General features: G+C 45.7%; 1 protein-coding gene across 1 annotated transcript; it reads right to left on the bottom strand.

The window, feature by feature from the left end:
- Positions 1-46: 46 nt before the first annotated feature.
- Fgf23 (fibroblast growth factor 23) lies at positions 47-20,631 on the bottom strand. The gene is made up of 8 exons (XM_038319261.2): positions 20,421-20,631; positions 15,354-15,457; positions 13,264-13,694; positions 12,583-12,821; positions 10,125-10,185; positions 6,308-6,361; positions 2,369-2,503; positions 47-164 (listed from the first exon to the last, which is right to left on the bottom strand). The coding sequence occupies exons 1-8, from the start codon at positions 20,629-20,631 to the stop codon at positions 47-49; spliced, it is 1,353 nt and encodes a 450-aa protein (XP_038175189.2).
- Positions 20,632-22,692: the final 2,061 nt, after the last annotated feature.

Below are 22,692 nucleotides of genomic sequence, written 5' to 3' on the forward strand. Positions count from 1 at the left end.
TTATTCTAAAGGCTTTAAAATACAGACGAAGGACTGGAGGGATGGGTCAGTGTTTAAGAGTACTTCCTGTTTCTCCCAGACCCCACTTCAGATTGCCTGTTGGACAGCTCACAACTGCCTGTAACTCCAGCACCAGAGAGCCAATGCCCCTGGTCTTGTGGGCGCTAACACACACACAAATAAGGATGATAAAAGAACATACCACTTGATCAAGACACATTCGGGAGCCTCTGAGCAGAAGGCAAAAGCAGTTTTCCAGGCAAACCAGGAAGAAAATAGCTTAAATTTTCGCTTACTTCCTGTCCACTCAGCATGTACAGACTTTCTAGTGGAGGAATGAACTAGAAGTAAACCCAGACTAGCATCTAGAAGAGGTGGGGGGAAATGGTTTTCAGAAGGAACAGAGGAACAGACGAAGTAGCCTCCTCCCCCACCCCCCAGATGGCGCTAGAGGAAAGGGATTTTGATTGATTGCCTTGCCCCTCAGGAGAAAATGATTAGCTGCTGAATGGGGGGGGGGGGGGGGGGGGGGGGGGGGGGGGGGGGGGGGGGTGTCAAGTCACAGTCACAGCCTCAGGGAGAGGAACCAGGTGGGGAAAACATGGTTGTAACCCTGGACCCTGCCGTCAAGAAGTCTGACCGGAAACAGCTAGCGGGACTGAGTTCTTATTGAACAGTAGATACCGAATATAAGATGCCCAGGAAAAACAAAGTTCACCTGCTAGGGATGGACCAGTCAAGGCCTGTCACAACCTAACTGTAAAGCACCGGGTCCTTCCCCTGTTGGGACACTTTGTGGAGCTGGTGCCAACACTTTGGATATTGGTGACCCAAAACTAAGAGTTTATTTGGGACTCCAAATGCATGTGTACCCTGAATGAAAACATTCCTAACATCAGGAGTCCAGAATGTGGTTCTGTTCCAAGAAACTCAAGGAGTAATTAAGAAGGTGGCAGAAAATGTGCCCTATTGGTGACAAAGAACTTCAGGTCAGATATCATATTAATATTTGGGACAAGAATTGTCACCAGAGACTTGAGTCAATCCCGGGCTGTGGGTTTTGGTTCTGTTCCCACTCCTGGAACAGTTTTGACAGCAGGTGTGGTGAGCTGGGTTCATCCGCCGGTTTACACACGGCTGACCCGAGTCCCTGATATTCCCCGACAGTTATTTCTTTTACCAGGCTGTATTTTCCCATCCCTGTGTCTAGAAGATGTGTTACATCTTTAACGTGCTAAAAGGAATAAAAAAACTATAAAAATAACAGGAATAATGTGTAGCGGATAAACTACCCCAAAGCAGCATCAAAATGTTTTTTTTGGCCTGAAATTAGGCGAGAAGGAACCGAGATTCTTTGCCTTCTCAGTATTAGCCATAAAATAGGATGCTTTTCAAAAGTCATCCTTCTTACTCCCACCCTACCGCCACGGGCTACCGGAGATGAATTGGCACACGTCTTCCTCCTGCTGAGCTACGCTCTAACCACGCCCAGTGCCTCTAGTCCAGCTCAGTCATTTAGCTATTACAAAGATTCTTTTTTTTTTTTTTTTTTTTGCAATTTCAGGTTTATGGAAAAGCCATACAAAAAGTAGGAGGTTCACCTACTCATCCTCCCTCCAGTTTATTACCAAAGTCTTACCATAGTGTGTTTAAAAGAAGTCTGTATCTGAATCAAGTGTCCAACATGTCAATTTTGAGTTACCATGTTGATGACTGCACGCATCTCATGTCGCAGGAGTGCTGAGTGTCCCATCAGGTCAGTATTTGACATCAGTATCACAAAGACAGTTCAGTATTCACGCCATTCTTGGGTGTGCCCAGCGCTACCTGAGTTTTCCGCTGCTAGTGTGGGCCTGCCATGAATTTGAGCCCTAGAGGAGAGTGGTCTAAAAACTAGTGGGGTTCGGAGCTGTCATGTGTTACTCCGTGGCCCTTGGTTCCATCCTCAGCACTGGGGGAAAAGCCACAAAGTGAGGACCCTGTTCTCTAAAAAAGAGAAATCCAATGCTAGTGAGTAGAGACCCCTCAGCCAGCTCTCCAGGGCTGCCCAGACACAGGGCACCACGTTACATTCTCTGGTTCTTTCTGCTCCCAGTGTATATGAGGCAGCAGTATTGTCCTGACGCCTTTCAAATGTACATAAACACCCAAATGAATTCTTCATTGACCCATATTGTTTGGGACACTATTTGGGAACATATGGATGTATTTAATTGTAACCATTATTCTATTGAATAAATAAAGCACCTTTTGTTTATCATGGGTGTTTGGTCTGTTCAGTACTCTGTAGGAGTAGAGTCACAGGGAAGTCTTGTGGGGAGGTGGTGAGACAGTCTCACTCCGTATGTGAGGTTGGTCTCGAACTTACGATGCTTCTGCCTCACCCTCCCCCATACTGGAATTCCAGGTGTGCACTCCACACTGCCCAGGAAGTCTCACGCTATCATTCTTGTGCAGGGCCTTACAGTTCCAGATCCTGTCGGGCCCCAGTGGCCCCCTGAACCTGTGTTATTCACCCATCCCACTGTCAGTGTTCAGCACCCTGATTTATACATTTGTGCCACGCTTGATGCTGTGTCCCTCAGGCCTCATAGTCTGAAGAGTGAAAACAGGATTGCATGCTAATAAGCTTCACCTGCTGAGAAGCCTACACATATCTACACATATTTTTTTTTCTCACACATGTGAACAGTTTCCCCTCACTGGTAACTATCTGCTATATATTTATTCTTTGTTTTTCTTAGCTGTCCCAATGAGTTAACAGGAATAATTTGGCTATCCTGTTATATACATACAAATCTTCCACTTGGTTGTGCCTTTTCTTTTTTCTTTTAAGATTTTATTTATTAAGTATACAGTGTTCTGCCAGAAGAGGCACCAGATCCCATTATAGATGGTTGTGAACCTCCATGTGGTTGCTGGGAATTGAACTCAGGACCTCTGGAAGAGGAGCCAGTGCTCTTGATCTCTGAGCCATCTCTCCAGCCTGCCTTTTCTTTAAAAAAGGTGGTTTTGTTTTTTTGATGTTATGTGTTTTGCCTGCATGTGTGTATGTACACCACATGCATGTCTGGTACCCATGGAGGTTAGAAGGTATCCCCTGGAACCAAGTTAAAGACAATTGCAAACCACAATGTGGGTGCTGGTAGCCAAGTATGGGTCCTCTACAAGAAAAGTACATGCTCCTAACTGCTGTGCCATCTTTGTACCCCCCCTTTTATTTTGTTTAAGATTTATGAGGATGAGTGTTTGCCTGCATGCATGTATGTATTCTGTGTGTTTGTATGGAGGGCTGCTTGTTGGTTCCCAGCTATCCGGATAGCATAGACCTGAAATAATCACACAAACTGTATTAATTAAATCACTGCTTAGCTCTAGCTGCTTATTGGCTAACTCTTACATATTAATTTAACCCATTTCTATTAATCTGTATATCACCACAAGGTCATGGCCTACCAGCAAAGTTTCAACATATCTCTCTGGCAGTGGCTCCATGGCGTCTCCCTGACTCTACCCTTCTTCCTCTCAGCATTTAGCCTAGCTTTCCCTGCATACCTAAGTTCTGCCTTGCTATGGGTCCAAAGCAGTTTTTTTTAGCAATGGTAATCACAGCACACAGATGGGACTCCCACACCACTGTAGTGTGGAGCGGCGGGCTGTGTTCCTGCTGCCCAGCTCCCGGCTACCTGGCTAGCTTATGCCCCGAAATAACAACACACAAACTGTATTCATTTAAATACTGCCTGGCCCATTAGTTTCAGCCTCTTATTATCTAATTCTCACATCTTGCTTAACCATTTCTAATAATCTGTGTAGCACCACAAGTGGTGTCTTACCGGGAAGGATTCAGCATGTCTGACCTGGTGGCTGGCTTCATGGCGACTGTCTCCCTGAGGAGAGGCATGGCATCTGTCTCAGAGAAGAGAGGCATGACGATTGCCTGAAGTGTCTTGCCTCACTCCCAGCATCCTGTTCTGTCTATTCCTCCCACTTATGATCTAACATATCAGGCCAAGCAGTTTATTTATTAACCAATGAAATCATCAGATAGATGGAAGACACACCTATATCATTTCCCCTTTTTCTGTTTAAACAAAAAAGAAAGGCTTTCACTTTAACATAGTAAAATTATATATAACAAAACAGTTATCAAGTAAGAATTACAGTATTTATATCTATTTTATCTTTTATCATAACAAAGGAAAACAACTATATCTATTCTTCAACTCCATCAAAGATTCCAGAAGGATATAATATTACCTAAGTAAATGAGAAGTAAGCAACTTACAAAACTCTAGAAATCATAGAGACATCTTGCTGCCTGGACAGTCACCCAAAGTTCCTCTGTACTGTTGGGGCATCCATCTTCAGCCTACAGGCCCATAGTATCCAGCAGACATTTCCATGAAGAAGGAAATTTCAAAGACAGTTCAGTCGCTTTCTTTTGTGTCCTGCAGAATGTCTTGCAAATTCTTTTATGAATCAGGAACCCCGATTGACCATCTCACCTTTAGGCAAGTTCAGCAGTCCTCTCTCTGTGGGTTCTCTGTGTCCAGTTTTTGCAACAGTCCAGGCAAGAGCAGTTTCTTGCCCAAATGGCTATCAAACTCCATAAGGAGCCTCTTCGATGCCCATCCTCCTCTTGAAGTCACTGGTACTGCCAGGAGCAGACGTGTCTCATTGTCATGAACAGTCCTAACTTATTAAAACAGTCAATGCCTTATTCTGTACTCTTTGAAAGATATGAGGAATGTCTATCTAACTGAAATATATCTCTATATATCTAGAAAATCTAACATGACTACAAGCCTATTATTGATGATTATCCATTAACAACCTATATTTCCTGATTATACATTACATTTTTAAATGAACTACACAATCACGATACCTTAATTAAGATCAGGCATACATATACATATAAAAAAATTGACCTTAAAATCCATACCAATGCAAATTATTCATATCTATATCATATCCTCCTTTAAATGTAAAAGAACATTCATAAGCAATATTTGGGAATATGGGCACAGTTATTTCTTTCCAAACTGCTTTATGCTGAATGGGGGCACTGTTAATCAGATCTTTCATGGTGTAACCTGTGTGGTAGATTCATCTCAGTCAGCAGTTGAGCAAAGTAATTTCTTAAGGGTGTTCACAGCAACCTTTCAGGAGGGCGTGGTCTATCATACCATATTGGGATAGAAGCAATCCACAGGGTCTCATTTTCTGTAAAAACAAAAGAAGAATCTCTTTTCCAAAGTATCATATCCTTAGATCCAAATTCTGAAGTCAAGGTATTTTCCAAATATCTATCTTGGATTAGATCTTTTAGCAGCTGTTGCTCCTTCCTCAGCATTCAAACAATTCAAAGAGAGCATAATAGCATACAGTATCAAGATTCTCTGTGTATTTTCCATCTTTGTGCAGCTTTATTTTAACCTCTATTTTGTTTATTTTTACTTTTATTTTTTGAGACAGGTTCTCTGTATATCTTTGTCCTGGAATAACCCTGTACACCAGGCTGTCCTTGAACTCAGAGATCCTCCTTGTTTCTGCTTCCCAAGTGCTGGGATTAAAGGTGTGTGCTACCACACCTTGAAGTCACAGAATTATGCTCCAAGGCCTTCATGGAGGATTCTAAAGTATGAAATTTGTCCAGTAGGGTTAATATCTCATCCTTGGATAGAATTTCATGGCATGAATTGTGCCTTCTTGTATTGACAATCTGTCAGCCAATCTGTCATATCTTTTAGACAAAGTCCGATTGTCGCATTCAGCAGTTTTAATTCTCTCTGATAATGTTTCAGTTCCTACAGACAGGGACTGAAGTTTATGATCCAAATCAGCTGTTCCCTCCTCCACAGCAATGAATCTCTCCTTAATATCAGACTTTACCATTTCTAAATTTTGCTCAGTTGACAGAGTCATAACAGACAAAGACCTATTCCTTGAGAACTTCAAACTCTGTCTTGAGGAGGTTGGTGTCAGTCTGAATTGTTTTTGCAAATACCTCAACCAACTTAAAGTTGTCACTCAAAACAGTTGTGCCCTTTCTTAAGCATTCAACCTCTGCCCTAAGAATCCTGGTTTCATTCTGTAAGGACTTTATCATTTCTCTATTATCAAACCATGTAAGGAAGAAACCAAATACGAGAAAAATTGCAAGCCCTATAAATATCCAAGTTATGGGAATATCATATGTATCCTGCAATATCTCTACCATAGTATAATTAAATAGGCTGCAGAAGCCTTCAACGGTGATATGGTCAGACATTTTTTTTTTTTTAAGCGAAAGAAACTTTACCTGTAATGACAGTTGTCTGCCAGTAGGTGGTGGGGTGCACCTGGATCCACGAGGCTGAAAAAGTCAGAACAGGAAAGGAAATTCTAAAAAATAGAAGCTCACAGACCATGCACTGTGTGGGTTATAGCTGGGCGGTGGAGGGCGCCCTCTGAGGGGATAGAGTGGCCGCAGGAGTGCGCTCAGGTCGAGTCATGTGCCCTGCGGTCCATTTGCTGGCTTGCTCCCTGGATTGGTTGCTCACGCCTTACTTCCGCTATTGTGGTGCGGGCAGTAACCGCTTGGTGGGAGTGCCAAACTGAGTCTGGTTTGAGTACCAGCAAAGGAAGCTGAGAAGCTGTTGGGCGTGTGCTGTAAGGGCAGCAGGGTTGCCTTGTTCAGCGGCGGCTGCACAAGCTCGAATGCAGGGACGCAGGCAGTAACTGCTTGTCTCTGGCAGGTCAGGGCCGAGGCCGAACTCAGCCAGGACTTTGCTGCCTGAGTGGTTAGCGAGCTTGGGCTGAGTCACGCGTGCACGCGCATCCTGTGCTCTGTATAAGCAGGGCTGGGACGGGCTAGTCTGGGAAACTGCGCTGAAGCAATCAAAAGCCCAAGGCCGAATCCCTGCCACTCAGTGCAGGAACCGGAGCTAAAGGCTCCCAGATGCCCTGAGTTGGACGCCAAAATGAAGGGGCGTGGTTGGTGGGCAGTTATGATTAACCAGACTAGCTCTTTTTTTTTTTTGGTTTTTCGAGACAGGGTTTCTCTGTAGCTTTGAAGCCTATCCTGGAACTAGCTCTTGTAGACCAGGCTGGTCTCGAACTCACAGAGATCCGCCTGCCTCTGCCTCCCGAGTGCTGGGATTAAAGGTGTGCGCCACCACCGCCGACTAGCTTTAATATATAATATTCAGCTTCAATAAAGGAAAGAAAAGGGAACTTACAAATCCAAGGTTCCAGCGAGGAGCACAGGAAAACAAAGAGAAGGCGGGCTGCAAGCACACAATATAAATATTAAATATTAGCCTAAGGGGGACACGCCTTAAAAACAAGATGATTGGCTGGGCTTCCCCTTCACACCACCTCCTCTTTTTTTGTTTAAATAAAAAGGAAGGCTTTAACATAGTAAAATTACATATAACAAAACAGTTATTAAGCAAGAATTGCAGTTACAATATTTCTATTTATTTTTATCATAACTAAGTATAGCTATAACTATTCTTCAACTCCATCAAAGTCTCCATAATGATATAATATTACCTAAATAAACAGGAAGTGCATTGTAAGCAACTTCCAAAACTCTAGAATCGACAGAGACATCTCGCTGCCTGGACAGTCACCCAAAGAATTTTCTGTACCATGGGGGCATCCATCTTCAGCCTACAGGCCCATAGTATCCAGCAAACTTTTCCATGAAGCAGGAAATTTCCAAGACAGTTCCACCTATATTGGCAGCTTGTCAGTCACTTTCTTCTGTGTTCTGCAGAATGTATTGCAGACTCTTTCATGAAGCAGGAACCCCGAAGGATCGTCTCACCTTTAGGCAAGTTCAGAAGTCGTTTCTCCGTGGGTCCTGCATGTCCAGATCAGCAGTCCAAGCAAGAGCAGTTCCTTGCCCAAATGGCTAACAAACTCCATAAGGATCCTCCTCTTCACTGTCCATCTTCCTCTTGAAGTAGCTTGGTGCTGCCAGGAGCAGATGTGACTCATTGTCATGAAAAGTCTTAAGTTTTTAAACATTTTAAATGCCATATTCTGAAGGTCTCTGAAATATTTGAAGAATATCTATCTGAAATCTATCACTATACATCTGGAAAATCTAACATGACTACAAGCTTGATGATTATCCATTAACCTATGTTTCTTAATTATACATTATATTTTTTTTGGTTTTTCGAGACAGAGTATATATTATATTTTTAAATGAACTGCACAATTATAATACCTAATCAAGAGCAGAAATATACATATAACGAAACTAACCTTAAATTTGTATCAATAAACCAAAGTCCATACCAATGCAAAGTATCCATACCTATAACATATCCTCCTTTAAATGTAAGCAAACATTTATAGACAATATTTGGGAATGTGGGTGTAGTTTTCCAGGCTACTTCTTGCTGGTTAGGGGCACTGATAATCTTATGGGGACCTAAAGAAAATTTAGAATTATGATCAAGTCCTGACTGGAGTATCCTGTGAGGCTTGATCATTTCAGGCAGCATCTTGAATCTGTTCTGGATGTAGAACTCAGACATCTGGGACATCTGTTACTACCAGAGATTTCTCACGTGGTCTTCCTTGATCAAACCTGATTTTTCTTAACTCAAAATGAATCCACAGCCTCTCATTTCCTGTGGAAACAAAAGCAAATCCTCATCTCCAAAGTAACATACCTTTTGACTTCAATTTTGAAGTCAAAGTATTTTCAAAATATTTATCTTGGATTAATTCAGCAGCATTTATAAATAAATATCTTTTAGCAGCGGTTACTCTTTCCTTAGCAGTCAAACCAAAGAGAGCATAATAACATACAGTATCCAGACTCTCGGTGTATTTTTCATTTTCACATGGCTTTATTTTAACCTCTATTTTATTTTCACTTTTAATTTTTGGCTTTTTGAGACAGGTTCTCTGTATCTTTGGCTGTCCTGGAACTCCCTCTGTAGACCAGGTTGTCCTTGAACTCACAGAGATCTGCCTGCTTCTGCCTCCCACATGCTGGGATTAAAGGCGTGTGCCACCACACCTTGAATTCAGAGAGGTCTTTTTACCTCTGCCTCCCACAAGCTGGGATTAAAGGCGTGTGCCACCACACCCAACTACTCTCTCTCTCTCTTTTTTAAAGAACTTTAACCTTTTTCTTTTCTCTCCCAAGCCTGCATATATTTTTTAACACACTGTAAACCATTTAGAGGTTTTCTTCATCTTTGAATCTCTCTTTACTGTATATCTCTCTTTTTCTGACCACGTGAGTCTTTAATTCCACCGGGTTGGTGCCAATTTGTTGGAAAAGGGTCACTTGTCAGTTCCCAGACACCTGGCTCGCTTAGACCCGAAATAATCACACAGAAACTGTGCTAATTAAATCACTGCTGGGCTGGAGAGATGGCTCTGAGGTTAAGAGCACTGGCTGCTCTTCCAGAGGTCCTGAGTTCAATTCCCAGCAACCACATGGTGGCTCACAACCATCTGTACTGAGATCTGTCACCCTCTTCTGGAGTGCGGGCATACATGGAAGCAGAATGTTGTATACATAATAAATAAATAAATAAATAAATCTTTAAAAAAATTAAATCACTACTTGGCCCATTAGCTCTAACTTCTTATTGGCTAACTCTTACATATTAATTTAACCCATTTCTATTAATCTGTATATCACCACGAGGTCATAGCCTACCAGCAAAGTTTCAGCATATCTATCTCCAGCGGCAGCTTCATGGTGTTTCCCTGAGTTCTGGCCTCTCACAGAGGCCAGAAGGGGGGCTCTAGATCCCCTGGAAATGAAGTTAAGTATGGTTGTAGTCACCCTGTACAGTTAAGAACAAGTGCTCTTAGCCACTGAGCCATCTCTCCAACCCCCTGGGGGTTTTTAATAAGTGTTATTTTCAAGTTAATCCAAAATGTTTGGCTTTTTTAGAAGAGGTAAATATATTTTGTATTGTGTCTTTTTGCATATATGCATATTTACATTTGCACATATGGAATGTTTAAATTAAATGCCTCTATCATATCTCTCCACTCTGTTAATGCAAGTACTAGCTTACGTGAAATGGGTCTTCCTAGGTGAGTATACTCGGGTTTAGTGATGAGCTGCTACATGAGGACTGATGGACACTCACCAGCTGAAAACTGGGTAGGACTCTGCTGGGTTTGTGTGACAAGATATCCTAACCAACCAACCTAGAATGAAAAAAAAGCTTCATTTGGCTTACCCTTTTATAGATGCCATCCCATGACCAGGTAACCGTATGGTTTGGGGGCCTGTAGTTCACGGCAGGCAATGGGCAGAGTGGAGCTTCTGTCCTCAAGCTAAGAAGTAAAACATGAAATGAAGGCCCTGGAGTCCACCATCCTTTCAAAGACACCACTTTTGACCTCAAACCTCCTAAAGGTCTCACTGCCTCCTACTAGGGTCTTCAGAGACATTAGATCTAAACTATAGCAAATGCCAGCAATCTTTCTTGTTTCATGAAAGTATTGCACAAAAAATATCCCATCATTGTAAGGATGGAACTTGGGTAAAGTACTGTTTATGAGATTCCACGTCCTTTGTCCTCATGAAGGTGCTCCAAGCATTCTAACAAATAAGTCCCCAGGTTCAAAAACCAGACAAGCTGAGCTGCCTGGAAGAAGCATTCTCCAAACTGGTGAGCTGCCTGCAGGCTGTGCAGTGAGCTCCAGGCTTCCAGCTCTCGGGAGTTCACCTAGCATCTGTACTTTGAACTGTTGTCGATTCTCTTTCCCTAAGGGAAGTGAGTAGGTATTTGTCCCTGACTCCCCGGGGAAAAGTGGCACCCAGGAGTCCCACAGGGCAGTCGCACTGTGTGTGTTAGAACACATCCCTCCCGCCATGTGTTGAAGGCCTGGTCCCTAGTGGTACTAGTGGGAGTTAGTAGCACCATTTACGGGGCAGGGCTTAATGAGATGTCCTCTTTTCATTGGGGATATGCAGACTAGTTGAGACCCAGCCTCTTTTCCCTTGCCAGCCTGAGAGTAAGTGGTTTTGCTCTGTCATGGGCTCCCCCCATAATGTGCTGACGTATCTACCGTAGACATAAAAGCAGCAGACCTCTGGGTTATGAACTAGAACTTCCAAAGTGTGGCTCAGACCTGTTATCCTCATAAACTGATCATGCCACATATTTGTTAATAGTGACGGAAAACTAAAATGATATCTGGTTAACTGAGATTTCACTGCGGTTCTGCCAGTGTGTCTTTTCCCAGCTAAAAATTCTCTCAAGGAATCACTCGGGTAATCAAAAACTCAAAATTGATAAATTCGCCTAATTTTTGCTCAATTGGAATTGTTGAATATGCTTATAAGTGGAAGAAATTTTGACTCTGAAGCTTCTTTTTCCTTTTCCCATTCTGTTTTCTCCTGCTTTCCCCAAATGCCTTCCCTCTTATTCCCCCATCTCAGCACACACTTGTGCTGCCATAGAGAGGAGAGAAGAAGCAGAAGCTGGGAGAAATTTAATTTTTATTTAAAAATAGAAGGAAAGAAGTGGGGTTACATTTTATAAATAACTATAAATATAGAGTGACAGGCAAAGTCTTCCAAATAAATAAATAAATATTGCCACATGCGAAGGGACCTAAGAAATTACAAGGTTACCTTGGCTCTGCCATAAAGAAAGCCCCATGGTGTTGGGCTGGTACGTTTACAACCAGTTGGCTACTTGAGTCCTTTCTGGGTTTTTCCCATGTAGTTGCCTCAGTGGGAGGGGCCTCTGGTGGCTACTGTGCAGAACATGCCCGCAATGGAAGCCAGTGAAGAAAAGAGTTGGGGTGCATGGTGTCTACTGCCATGCACGGTTTTACTGTTTTGGGATGGGAGCTGACTGGTCCTTCACGTTGCCTGATGTTCCTCTGATAAACAGAAACAATGGATTCACTTCCGAGTCTGGGTACATGGAGACAGTGGAAAACGTGTCTGAATCGGCTTTGCCACTATTCTACTCTTCAGGTGCTCATTTGAATAGAGGTAGAAAGGGGGCGCCCTTTGTTGAAGTCTATCACCAGCTAAGGCTCAGAAGAGAGCAGAACTCCAAAGCCTGCCTAACACTTTCTTGCTGTTCACTGTGAGGTTATGCTCGCCTCAGGACAGCTCTGGGGTTTCCGAGACTTCTGAAAAAAAAAAAAAGTGTTCATTTATAATGCCCTAAGAGTTCCCAAAAGTAGCCTTCATTTCTGGGTTAGCCCCTGCTAGAAAGCTAGACCCATGGGATCTCTTTTCACTTAGGAGGGGGAAAAGAAAAGACTTCTGTTTGCTTGTTTGTTTTTCAGTCCACAGAAAACCTAACCTAGAGCAGCCCGCATCTCAAGGACTCTTCCTCCTTTCCTGTCACATTTCCACAATTCGCCTAGAATATACCCCCAACTCAACCTGCTGGTGGAGGCTTTCACGAAAACGCCTCTACAGAGAGTTCATGCATTTGCATTTTGCAGAACACCTGGCAAGGTGGACCTTCCTAAACCAGGGCGGCAGAAAAGGACCTCCTGGGAACAGAGCAGGGTCAGACTAGTTCTGCGAATCTGGCAGAGAGGCTGAATTTTGTGGAACGTGCTTCCATTCACCATGCGTTTGGCTCTCCTTGTTAGCTTCCTGCCGACCTTCCAGCAAGAAGAAATCAGGGTTTTCTTTCTTCAGCTTGCCCAGTGAAGCCATTAAGGTGCTCAAATGCAAAAACCCATATGGGTCCCAGCACAGTAACAAAAAGTTGTAGCGATAGCCTCTTCCGTGTGCTGGAGGTGTGAACTCTGGACCACCATTTCTTAATTCTAATTGACTGATGAGAATGCTAGGCGACAAAAGGCTAACAAAAGCCAAGTTTACCTGTTAGTTTAAAAAAAATGAAAAGGTAGGTGTCTAGTTTACCTGATGGGGTATTTATAATAGATTAACATAATAAATTACGTGTCTGTGTGTGTGTGCGGGGGAGTATTGTGCGTGTGAGTGCAGGTGCCCAGGCAGTCTAGAAGCATCAGATTCCCTTGGAGCTGGAATTACAGGTAGTTGTGGGTGCTAAGAACTGTCCTCTGCGTGAGCAGCACAGGATCGTAAGCTCTGGGCCATCTCTCCAGTCTCCCACGGTTGGCTCTTATTCCTAATGGTGGTGCCTGGCTGGGACCTCGCAGGTGACTCTCAGGCCCAAAGGGAAGGGAGAGAAGCAGGCACCCCAGCCTTCCACCTTGCACGTGGGCTGAGCCCATTGGAGGATGGAGGCTGAGGCCGCCTGGCTGCCGGCCTAGGCGAACCTGGGAAAGGGGCGGCAGCGGTCCACACTTCCTGCGCCCCCACGAGCATCCCCGCGGCCTCTGCGCAGTACGCCCAGTGGGTCACTGGCCGCGGGCCCGCCTTCCTCGGCGCTCTGCAGCTCCCGCGAGCAGGATACGGGCATCGGCGTGGCACGGGGCCGCGGTTTGAGCACGTTCAGCGGGTCGCGCTCGGGAGGGTCCTCGGCGCTGCGCGTGTGGCGCCGTGGTCGCGCGGTGTGGAAGCGCAGTAGGGGGACCTCGTTCCTGCGCGACAGGAACTGCGAGAAGGGCGGCGGGTTGGTGCCAGGCTGGAAGGGGCGCTTGGTGCGGCTCAGGCTCACTAGGTAGTGATGCTGCGGCGACAGGTAGACGTCGTAGCCATTCTCCAGAGTCCACTGGTGGAACCTGCAGTTCTCCGGACTGAAGTGATGCTGTAGGGGAAGGGGAGCACGAGGAGGTGAGGGTCGCGGCTTGGTTAAAAATACTGCTCAGCTCAGCCCCTCACCTCCCTTTTAAGAAAGGCTGTCCGATCCCTGAACTTGTCTCTAGTAGCTTCAGGAAAGTGGCCGCTGTAAGAACCCTGGAGGGCACTGCATGAAGGACCTTGATCGGGAGCCCCACTTTCTGGAACAGGGCCCAGAAAGAGTTGATGACACTCCTCTTGTTCGGTGTCCGCGAGAACTAAACATTCACATATTCTTATTCATAGCCATTCATTCTCTCTGTTTATGTCTCTGTCTCTCTTGACTGTCTTCAGGGGGACTAGGCTAACATTCATAGTCTCCAGCCCCTCCTCCTTTGCTCCCTGTCTCCCCCTTCCTGGGAACTGACTAGGGTTTCATATAGGCCAGGCAAGTGCCTTACAACTGACCTACAGTCCCAGCCCTTTTCCTACTTTTTTTCATTTTGAGGCAGAGACTCATGGAGTTACCCAGGCTGGGCTTGAACTCTGCTGTGCACCCCAGGAAGACCTTGAACTTTCAATCCTCCTGCCTCAGCCAACCGAGTAGCTTTGATGACGGCATGGGCCACCTGGCCTGGATTGGAAGGAGGTTGTGGCTTGTCTCTGCCTAGAGACCGGAACTGGGATGGACTTTGAAGGGTCAAATATACGTGAAGGTACTGACATCAAGACATAATGTAGAGTGAAGATCAGGGACTTGAACTTGCTAGCAGATAGTCTGGATTTGAACCTCATTCTTCCATTTGTACTGTTTTATAGAGTGTCTACCCTGACCTTTACATATTTCCCAGACTGCACAGAGAATTCTAGAGGCGAGGGCTTCCTGTGTGCATAGGTGTCTACCTACTCTGGACAGATGGTTTTGCAGGTGCTGGGACGCGCACAGCAGTAACTAAACAGACCTCTACTTCCGGAACTTCATAGTGACATTGATAAGGGGTTCCTAAATCAGTTCTGGTCCTTCTTCATATCTCCCACAAAATGACTGGGACTATGCTTTAGCCTTTAGTTTTGAAAAACCTTGATTTACAATCTGAAGGACCAGCCATCACCCTGAGGTGATTAATTGATGGTCATTAGTACGAGGGAGAGCTTCAGGTAACGTGGCCCACTTCCCTTTTGCTAAGGGAAGAGACTGAAGTTGGGAGGATTGAGAGAACTTACTCAAGGTAACGGGAGCAGAACTGTGAAGACACCAAGGGATCTCACCTTTTCTAATGTATAAATTAAAAATACGAATTGACATGGCTTTAGAACCTACAACTTAATAGGAACTGTGATCCATGCAAGAATGCATACCAGGGGACAGCTCAGACCAGAGGCCCAGAGCCTCATTCCAAACCCCAGCATGTAAACCTGAGCACTTCCTACTGAGACTCAATGAAGTGCTTAGTGACAGCAAGTAGTGACCAAGGAACACTCTAAATGGAATCTCTAAAGTTCGAAATATTAACCCCCTGATGAGAAATACAGTTGGGGCTGGAGAGATGGCTCGGCGATTAGGAGTGTGGGCATGCTCCTTTCTCAGAGCTCAGTTCCCACACAGACAAAGGACTTCAGAATTCACATCCTAGAAAAAGAGATTAAAGTCATTATAAACTGGTGATCAACGCAAAAAGAAACTCACCGATCCAAAAATGTTGCCTCTGAGATCCATACAAAGGAACCTTCTAGTTGCGGCTCCTGTTATCACCACGAAGCCTGCGTCCTCTGATCTGATCATCAGGGCACCTGCAAGAAAAACTCTCGGGTCAAAATATGCAGTCACCCCTCCCTGGAAACACTTTCTGAAAACACCCCCTCCACCGTGACACCTTTCTGTCAGGGATGACATCACACAGCTCTCCGGGTCTCACTGCCCCTCTCATTTCCAGTGACCCCCACATGAATGCACTTCCTCACCTCCTGCTTTATTGTCCTCCCGCATGGGGCACCTTGACTTCCCAATGTCCCCCATCCATGCAGCACACAGACTTCCCTCCATCTGGATGCTACTTCCCTCTTTGCCTGGCTAATATCTTTTAGAGTTCAGGGCAGCAGTTATGCCCTTCTAAGACGGCTGCTTCTGTGATTTCTTTGCTGAGATGTCATTCAGTGACCCAGCTTGTATAGAGCCCGGGTCCCCCTCACTCCCCGTCCCAATCTGTATGCTCAGAGATGGTCTTTTACCCCTACCTGTTGAAGTTGCTTCCTTCAAAGTCAGCTGTAGCCATCTCTGTGTTTCTTACCTCCCTGAGCAGTATTGCTCTTCAGTATAGGGCCCCTGCTGTTACTACAGCATGCCCCCCCTTCTGGCTCTATCATATCTGCATGCCTAAAACCTTTCCCAGAGAAGCAGAGACACCCCCCCCCCACCGAAGACAGTTAATAGACATCAGGGATGATAGAATTTGCTTCTTGGACCCAGTCCTTTGTGCCTTTCTCACATGGGGATGCTTGCTCTTTGTGGATGCTGGTCTTGGACAACTTTCAGCAACCTCACTTAAAAACTTGCTTTTGATTACGGCCTGAAGTATGCATGTTTCAGCTGCACCTTAAACAATGGGTCAATACCTCAAAAGAGGTATTCTGTAATAAAGGCAAGATTGTGGATTCAGCAAGATTTGATATTTTCTGTTGATAGTAATCCCTTAGATCTTTAAGGACACTTTTAACTGCCTACTGTGGAACTTCACCTCACGGCTCCAAAGAGGCTGCGCAGACAGGAATTCTAATCCCGCTTCAGAAAACAGTCTGTGCCTAGCATGTGATAGAACATCATGGGATGCTCTGAAGCCAAGGCCTCTTTCCCACCCTGTGAGGCTCAGAATAAACACCTGCAAGGGGAATGAGCAGGCGAAGGTCAGATATCTCCTAACTACAGAGCCTGGTACACGCTGAAGCTGGCATGATGTGGACAGAGGGAATGAAGACAGACATGAGCCCAGGGAGATGACAGCAGAAGAGGAGAAATCAGCAAAATTTGTTTGTTTTAAATGGTTCAAAATCGGGCTGCAGGTTAGCCAAGTGGGAGACGCACATGTGTTCTTTCAAAATGATGCCTGACTGTGTGTCTCAAATATATAGCTGATTTTATGTAGACTCAGACAGACATAGAAATACAGAAGAATTTCTGTCCTGAGGGCTTTTTGGTCCAATCGAGGGAGCTGAGGAGAGTGATTACATTTAGTAAGTATGTTTTTGTTTCCTTCCTTCCTTCCTTCCTTCCTTCCTTCCTTCCTTCCTTCCTTCCTTCCTTCCTTCCTTCTTTCCTTACTTCCTTCTTTCCTTCCTGTCCCTCTTAAGCACTCTATATGTTTTAAATTCTCAGAAACTGTTATATTGTTAAAATAAACATCATTATCATTTAGTAGCTGTTGTCATTTTAATAGTTATTGGGCATCTTTAAGAGACAAAGAGGGATTCGCGCTCAGGGCAGTGACATCTTCCTGCCCTGCCGCTGTAGCCTCCGACAGGGCAAGTGATGAAATGCCACAAGGACCTACAAAAGGTGGTGCAATTGCCCATGAGGGCTTCTGGTCCCAAAGTGGCTCCTTAAGAACCTGTGGCCTTGGGAATTTCATCGTTGCGACCCCAGTCTCTGAAGCAGTCGTCTTCGTTCCTGCCTGCTTGGTAGGGGTCCCACCAATCAGGAGGGATAATGCTTGCAAGAGCAATTTGGCAGCTGACCACTTCCTTACCCTGACACCTTGTCAGCCAGCCTGGTGGTGGGAGGCACTGCAGGCAGTGAGCACAGTACCCTCACTCTAGGACCAGTCCTGATAGAAAGCACACTGCAGAGTGAGTGGCTACCAGAGGGGGCACTTTTGAATGAAACAAACAGCAGTCAACAGAAACGTTCACTTGGCCAAGCACATGCTAAGCCGCACACTGAAGGAAAAGAATGGGCTATTAAGCAAGGGTGATGAGCAACTTTCCTGCCATTTCCAAAAAGTGAGCTTAATGGGGAGTGGGAAGCTGGCCTTGTTCTTATTAGAAAAAGCTTACCAACCCTGGGAAGGTCCCAAGAGCCTTCCGAGTTCAGGGAAGCTTGGGCGCCTTTGGGGCAGACCATTCCATCTTGTTAAGACCAATGACCTCAACACGAGTTGGACACTCAACTCTTAACCAAGAACTTACTACAGCAAAACTTTGCATTGAGACAGTAGAAACTGCTGCCTCATTTTGTCTCCTCAAAGACGTGATGAGAGGCCCTGACCTCCAGCAGCACTGAACACACGTGGTTCAAAGAGGTACATGCAAAGAAGACCATCATACATATGACATAAAATAAATAAGATTGGAATAAAACCAAGTTTTTCGGTAAATATCTAATTAATTAGGGGGATGATTATATTAATAATATGTAAAGATAAGAACAAGATAAAGATAAAGTCTGTTTTTAGGGAAATGCACATAACTGAGTAGTACTTCAGGTCCAGGTCCCCACCCCCCAAAAAGCAAAGCTTACACAAGATAAAATCACACACACAAAGCTGAAGTCAGGTCAGTTCATTGTACTGCCTCTTAGCCACCAAGTTCCTTGCTCCTGGCTTCCTCCAGCCCTGATGTCTGTCAGCACCCGAGGAAAAAGGCCTGCCATTCAGACTGCTTTCAAAGCAGGCTGACACCATACATCCTCCCCCTAGCCAGCCTGGACTGTTCCAGACTGACTTCTTGGTCTCTGCAGAGGCCCCCCAGCAAAGGAATTCTATGATTCTACGCGTTCTCTATTTATAAGCAAATTTCTAATCTCTGAAACCAAAATAGTTTGTCCTTATGCACTGTCCCGCGTTTGAAATCACATGTGGTCTTGCAGCAGAAGTAGGGGCAGTCTTCCAGGGGAGGAGCACAGTGGTGCTTCTTAAAAGTTTGATGGTACACTGGGAAATGAGAAGTCTGTGAAGAACTATGTCATTTGCAGTGACAGGGGCTGGGTGACCAGGCACCTTGGAGGTCCTGTTTCACAAAGCACAAGCAGTGCTGGGGACCCATGAAGTGTACCTGGATTTATTGCAGGTTCTCCCCATCAGGCCCTGACTTCCAAGAGAGAACTCTAGGGTCCTACTTTGCCCCCTTGAGTTCTGGAGGATGCTTGGTATTTGGAGAGAGCCTTTCTCCTCCTCACCTTGCCTACCAGTGTAGCCCTTGGACAGGTGTAAGCTGCTGGCTTTATGTGTGCCTATATCTGGATGCTAGATTTAAGGTCTATTGATCATAGCAGAGAGAATGTCACCGGGTTCACCTATTACAACAGCAGAGGAGAGCATAATCCCTGTAGAAAATTCTTCAATGAAATGCAGATCGTTCCTACTCTGAATGCTCTAAGTGGCACTGAACCCAGTTGCATCCTCTGAACACCTCCAGGAACTTTTTAGAACTTGGCTTTTATTTCACATGCCTGGCTGTCTTGTCTGCGTGTCTCTGCACCGCATGTGTGTAGGTTTGGGTTTTTATGTCTTGTGTCTTGCTGTCTGGTCTGCGTGTATGTCTGTGCACCACATTTCTGCGGTGCCATTGGAGGTCAGAAGAGGGCATTGGATCTCCTGGACCTGGAGTTGTGGATCACTGTAAGCCACTACTTGGTGCTGGACTGAACCCGGCTCCTCTGCAAGAGCAGCAAGTGCTCTTAGCTGCTGAACCACCTTTCCAGTCCTCCTTGGGAAACTTCTTACATGACTGCTAAAATAGAAACCATGTTTGCCAATACCCATCTCTCATCTCCCTATTTTCTATATATCATCCCTTATGCTCTCATTTTAATACATGTAATCGATGGACATTTATGGCTTATGATCCAATTTTCCATAGACTCTATCTTTAAAAATATTCCAGGTGTTTCACAGCACCAGGGAGTTCACAGCCAGTTCAGTTTGCTAACAACTAAGCACATTTCAACTTCCCAGAGAACCACCAACTCCTACAGGGCTCCCCTGAAGCACCCAGCATACCTCTTGGGTAGATGCATGCAGACTTGCCAAGGAAACATATCTTAGTGATCTCTCTGTAACACATGTCCCTTGAGAAGGTTTTGTTTGGAAACAGAGTCTCGCTTTGCCGCCCTGACTATCCTGGAGCTCACTTTGTAGACCAGGCTGGCCCTGTATTTGTATTAAGGATGTGCCCGGCTCTTGAGAATGTATCCTAGTCAGAATACTAGAACTCGGAGTTGAAGAGTCCCTATTTCATCTATTTTAGATCTTGGGACCCTGGGATCTCCCCCACTGTCTCCCACAGTTACATTTCATCATCTGTGGTTCTGTCTGGGTTATTCTCTTTGAGTCTTGTCTTTCTATCCATTTTCCCTCCAATTCCTAGACAGAAGGAAAGAAAACTTTCCCACATTATTGGAAATGACTTATAGCAGTGATTATTTGGGTTGAGAAAAACCTGTAAGTCTAATTAAGAAGGAGGAAAAACATCTTCCTTTTAGGTTGTCCCCCTTCCTCCCTCCCTCCCTCCCTCTCTCTCTCTCTCTCTCTCTCTCTCTCTCTCTCTCTTTCTCTCTCTCTCTCTCTCTCTCTCTCACACACACACAGTGAGAGAGAGAGAGAGAAAGAGAGAGAGAGAGAGAGAGAGAGAGAGAGAGAACATCGTGCACCCAAGAATCTAGAAAATTAGCTTCTCCCTCTCACCTAGCTCCAGACTTGCCCTGAACCCCTGGAGGTCAACAACAGGTAGCCTCCCCTCTGCCCATCCTGGAGCCGGTACTCACTGTAGATGGTCTGCTGGGGTGTGCCATCTACATGGCCATCCTTGTGGATCTGTAGGTGAAAGCTGTTCCTGGCTGTAGCCGTGTACAGGTGAGTCAGGCTGCCCCAGTTGGAGCCAAGCAGAGGGGAGGTGTCAGGGTAGGCTCCAACAGTGCCCAAGCTGCAGGCACCACACAGAGCAACCACCAGGAGTCTGAGGCAGGTCCCCAGCATCGCACCGCTCTCTGAGTGGCTAATGCTGAGTTTGAAATCTGACACTCGCAGACAGGCCGGGATCTTTGCTGGCTTTCCTCTCTTCCTAGGAAGAAACTGAGAAGTGAAGTGGGGATCCTGGATTCCCTCCTTTTGGCCCCGGGACTTTTAAAGGGTAGTGGTATGACATCAAACAGGAAAAACAGCGCTGCCACATCCTCTATGTTGTAATCGGCCTTTTGAAGAAAAAGCTCAGGCTTCTTAGGCTTGCGGAAGGCACGTCGGTTCCAGGCACACACATACAGGCACGCACACGCCCCTCAATTTCAAGCCAGTGCTCCCAAAAGTGAAGAACGCGTGGGCAAAAGTTATCTATGACCGTGGGTCATCCGTTGACCTGTCCCACTTCCATCAGGAAATGTGAAGGCAGCCAACAGTCTTTTTTAAAAAAAAATAGCAACACACCAGTCACCCGCCTCCTCAGCAGCTCACCTCCCTTCAGTGTACTGAGTTTGGTTTGCTCAGACCTTTTACCTCCAGTTGCCAAGTATGTGCCCGGAGCTACTCCTGGCTGCTGCATTAGGCAGGTGTCTTGATTGATGCAGAGATATAGGGTTCCATCAGATAAGTGAGACCCCCCACATACCTCAGGGTGGAACAAGAACTCAACACCCACATTCCCATTTGCAAAGACTTCAAGACAAGAAGAAAGAAAATAAGGTCTTGAGGTCAGCAAAAATGGCAAGGTCTGGTTTCTCAGTTTCCCTCGTTTGGATGATGCAGGGAACTAAACTGGCAATTATGGCTTTGCCAATAGGAAGGAGACTCATTTGGAGGATTGGAACGACACTGCTGGCTAAGCAGAGGGGTCCGAGGACAGGAAGCATTCAGGAGCTGAAGGATGGTATCTCCATGGCTGGGCTCTGCACACTGGGACCTTGTTGTGTGAGTGGGTGCCTCGTGGCAGACAATGCTCTCCACACACCCTCTGCGGAGGTGCATCTGATACAGGGGTGGGGGAGTTGGGTGTGTGTGCTAGGACTAACACATAGTCCGTTGGAGGGCAGGCTGCTGTAACAGACACCAGAAAGGCAAGACCACAAGGAGAGAGCTGCTCACTCAACTATCCCAGTTTACTGAGTGCCTACCATGGAGAGGTATACCATAGGACATCAAAATTCACATAAGAGAGCAAGATGGGACCAATCTAGTCAAGAAAGCAGGTAAAGACAGGTAATCATGGTGTAAAGCACTGGTTGAGGCAAGTGGAGATGCCAGTTCCACCTCCAAAAGAGCAGAGGCGGGCAGACTGGACGCTGGCTTTCCTAAACCCTTAGAATACTGCATTAACTCCCACAGCCCATCGGAGCCAAAGTTATGTGACTTACCTCTGGGTAAGAAAGAACGGGTAGTGAAGAGATCACTTTTCCCCCCTAGTAACCCTAGCTTTCTCCCAGGATATATCTTCAGGGAATATGTGCTTGTCACTCCAAGGTTGGTAGAAGTTGCCTGACATTTAATTGTTTATGTCTGAGTCTTATTTAATAATGGCCACAAGGAAGTGACGGCACACACCTGTGTTCCCAGTGTTTTGGAGATAGAGGCAGGAGGACCAGGAGTTGAAGGTCATTATCAGCTATATAGGAGGTTGGAGGCCAGCCTGGGCTATCTGAGATCCTGTCTCAAGTGCCTACTTAATGCCTCCAGCTCCTGGCGCTATCAGACTTGGGTTGTTCTCAGCGTTTTACTCTGCTTTACTCTGCTGTGGGCAGCGGCCGATGCAGACTTGCAACTGGTCAACATACTGAGAGCAAGGGGCTGAGAGCTCGGCCCTAAGCTGGACACCAGCATCAGCATCCACCCCCACGAAGGCACAGAGAAGAAAAGGTGGAGAGACTTCAAAGCTGGAGGATGGGGAGGAGTGCTGGGACATGCTGTCTCCTGGACCATACAGCTGTTGCACCCACAAGGCCCCAGCAACTGTGGTTGCCTGTACAAGGTCAAACCAACCAAACCCGCAGCATCAAGAGAAGGGATAGATTTCCAGGCCTCAACCCTTACTGAGGAGGAACTGTTGGCAGG

This window comes from Arvicola amphibius, chromosome 2, assembly GCF_903992535.2.
Source record: "Arvicola amphibius chromosome 2, mArvAmp1.2, whole genome shotgun sequence".
Classification (NCBI taxonomy): Eukaryota; Metazoa; Chordata; class Mammalia; order Rodentia; family Cricetidae; genus Arvicola; species Arvicola amphibius.

What these genes read in the sequence shown, in the direction of transcription:
- Fgf23 (XM_038319261.2), bottom strand. Translation starts at nt 20,631, where the DNA reads ATGCTGGGGACCTGCCTCAGACTCCTGGTGGTTGCTCTGTGTGGTGCC. An exon ending in CGCTGCCGCCCCTTTCCCAG is followed by an intron (nt 12,822 to 13,263) that starts GTTCGCCTAGGC and finishes GGCTTTTGTTAG; the next exon opens with CCTTTTGTCGCCTAGCATTC. An exon ending in CAAGGAGAGCCAAACGCATG is followed by an intron (nt 10,186 to 12,582) that starts GTGAATGGAAGC and finishes TTTTCATTCTAG; the next exon opens with GTTGGTTGGTTAGGATATCT.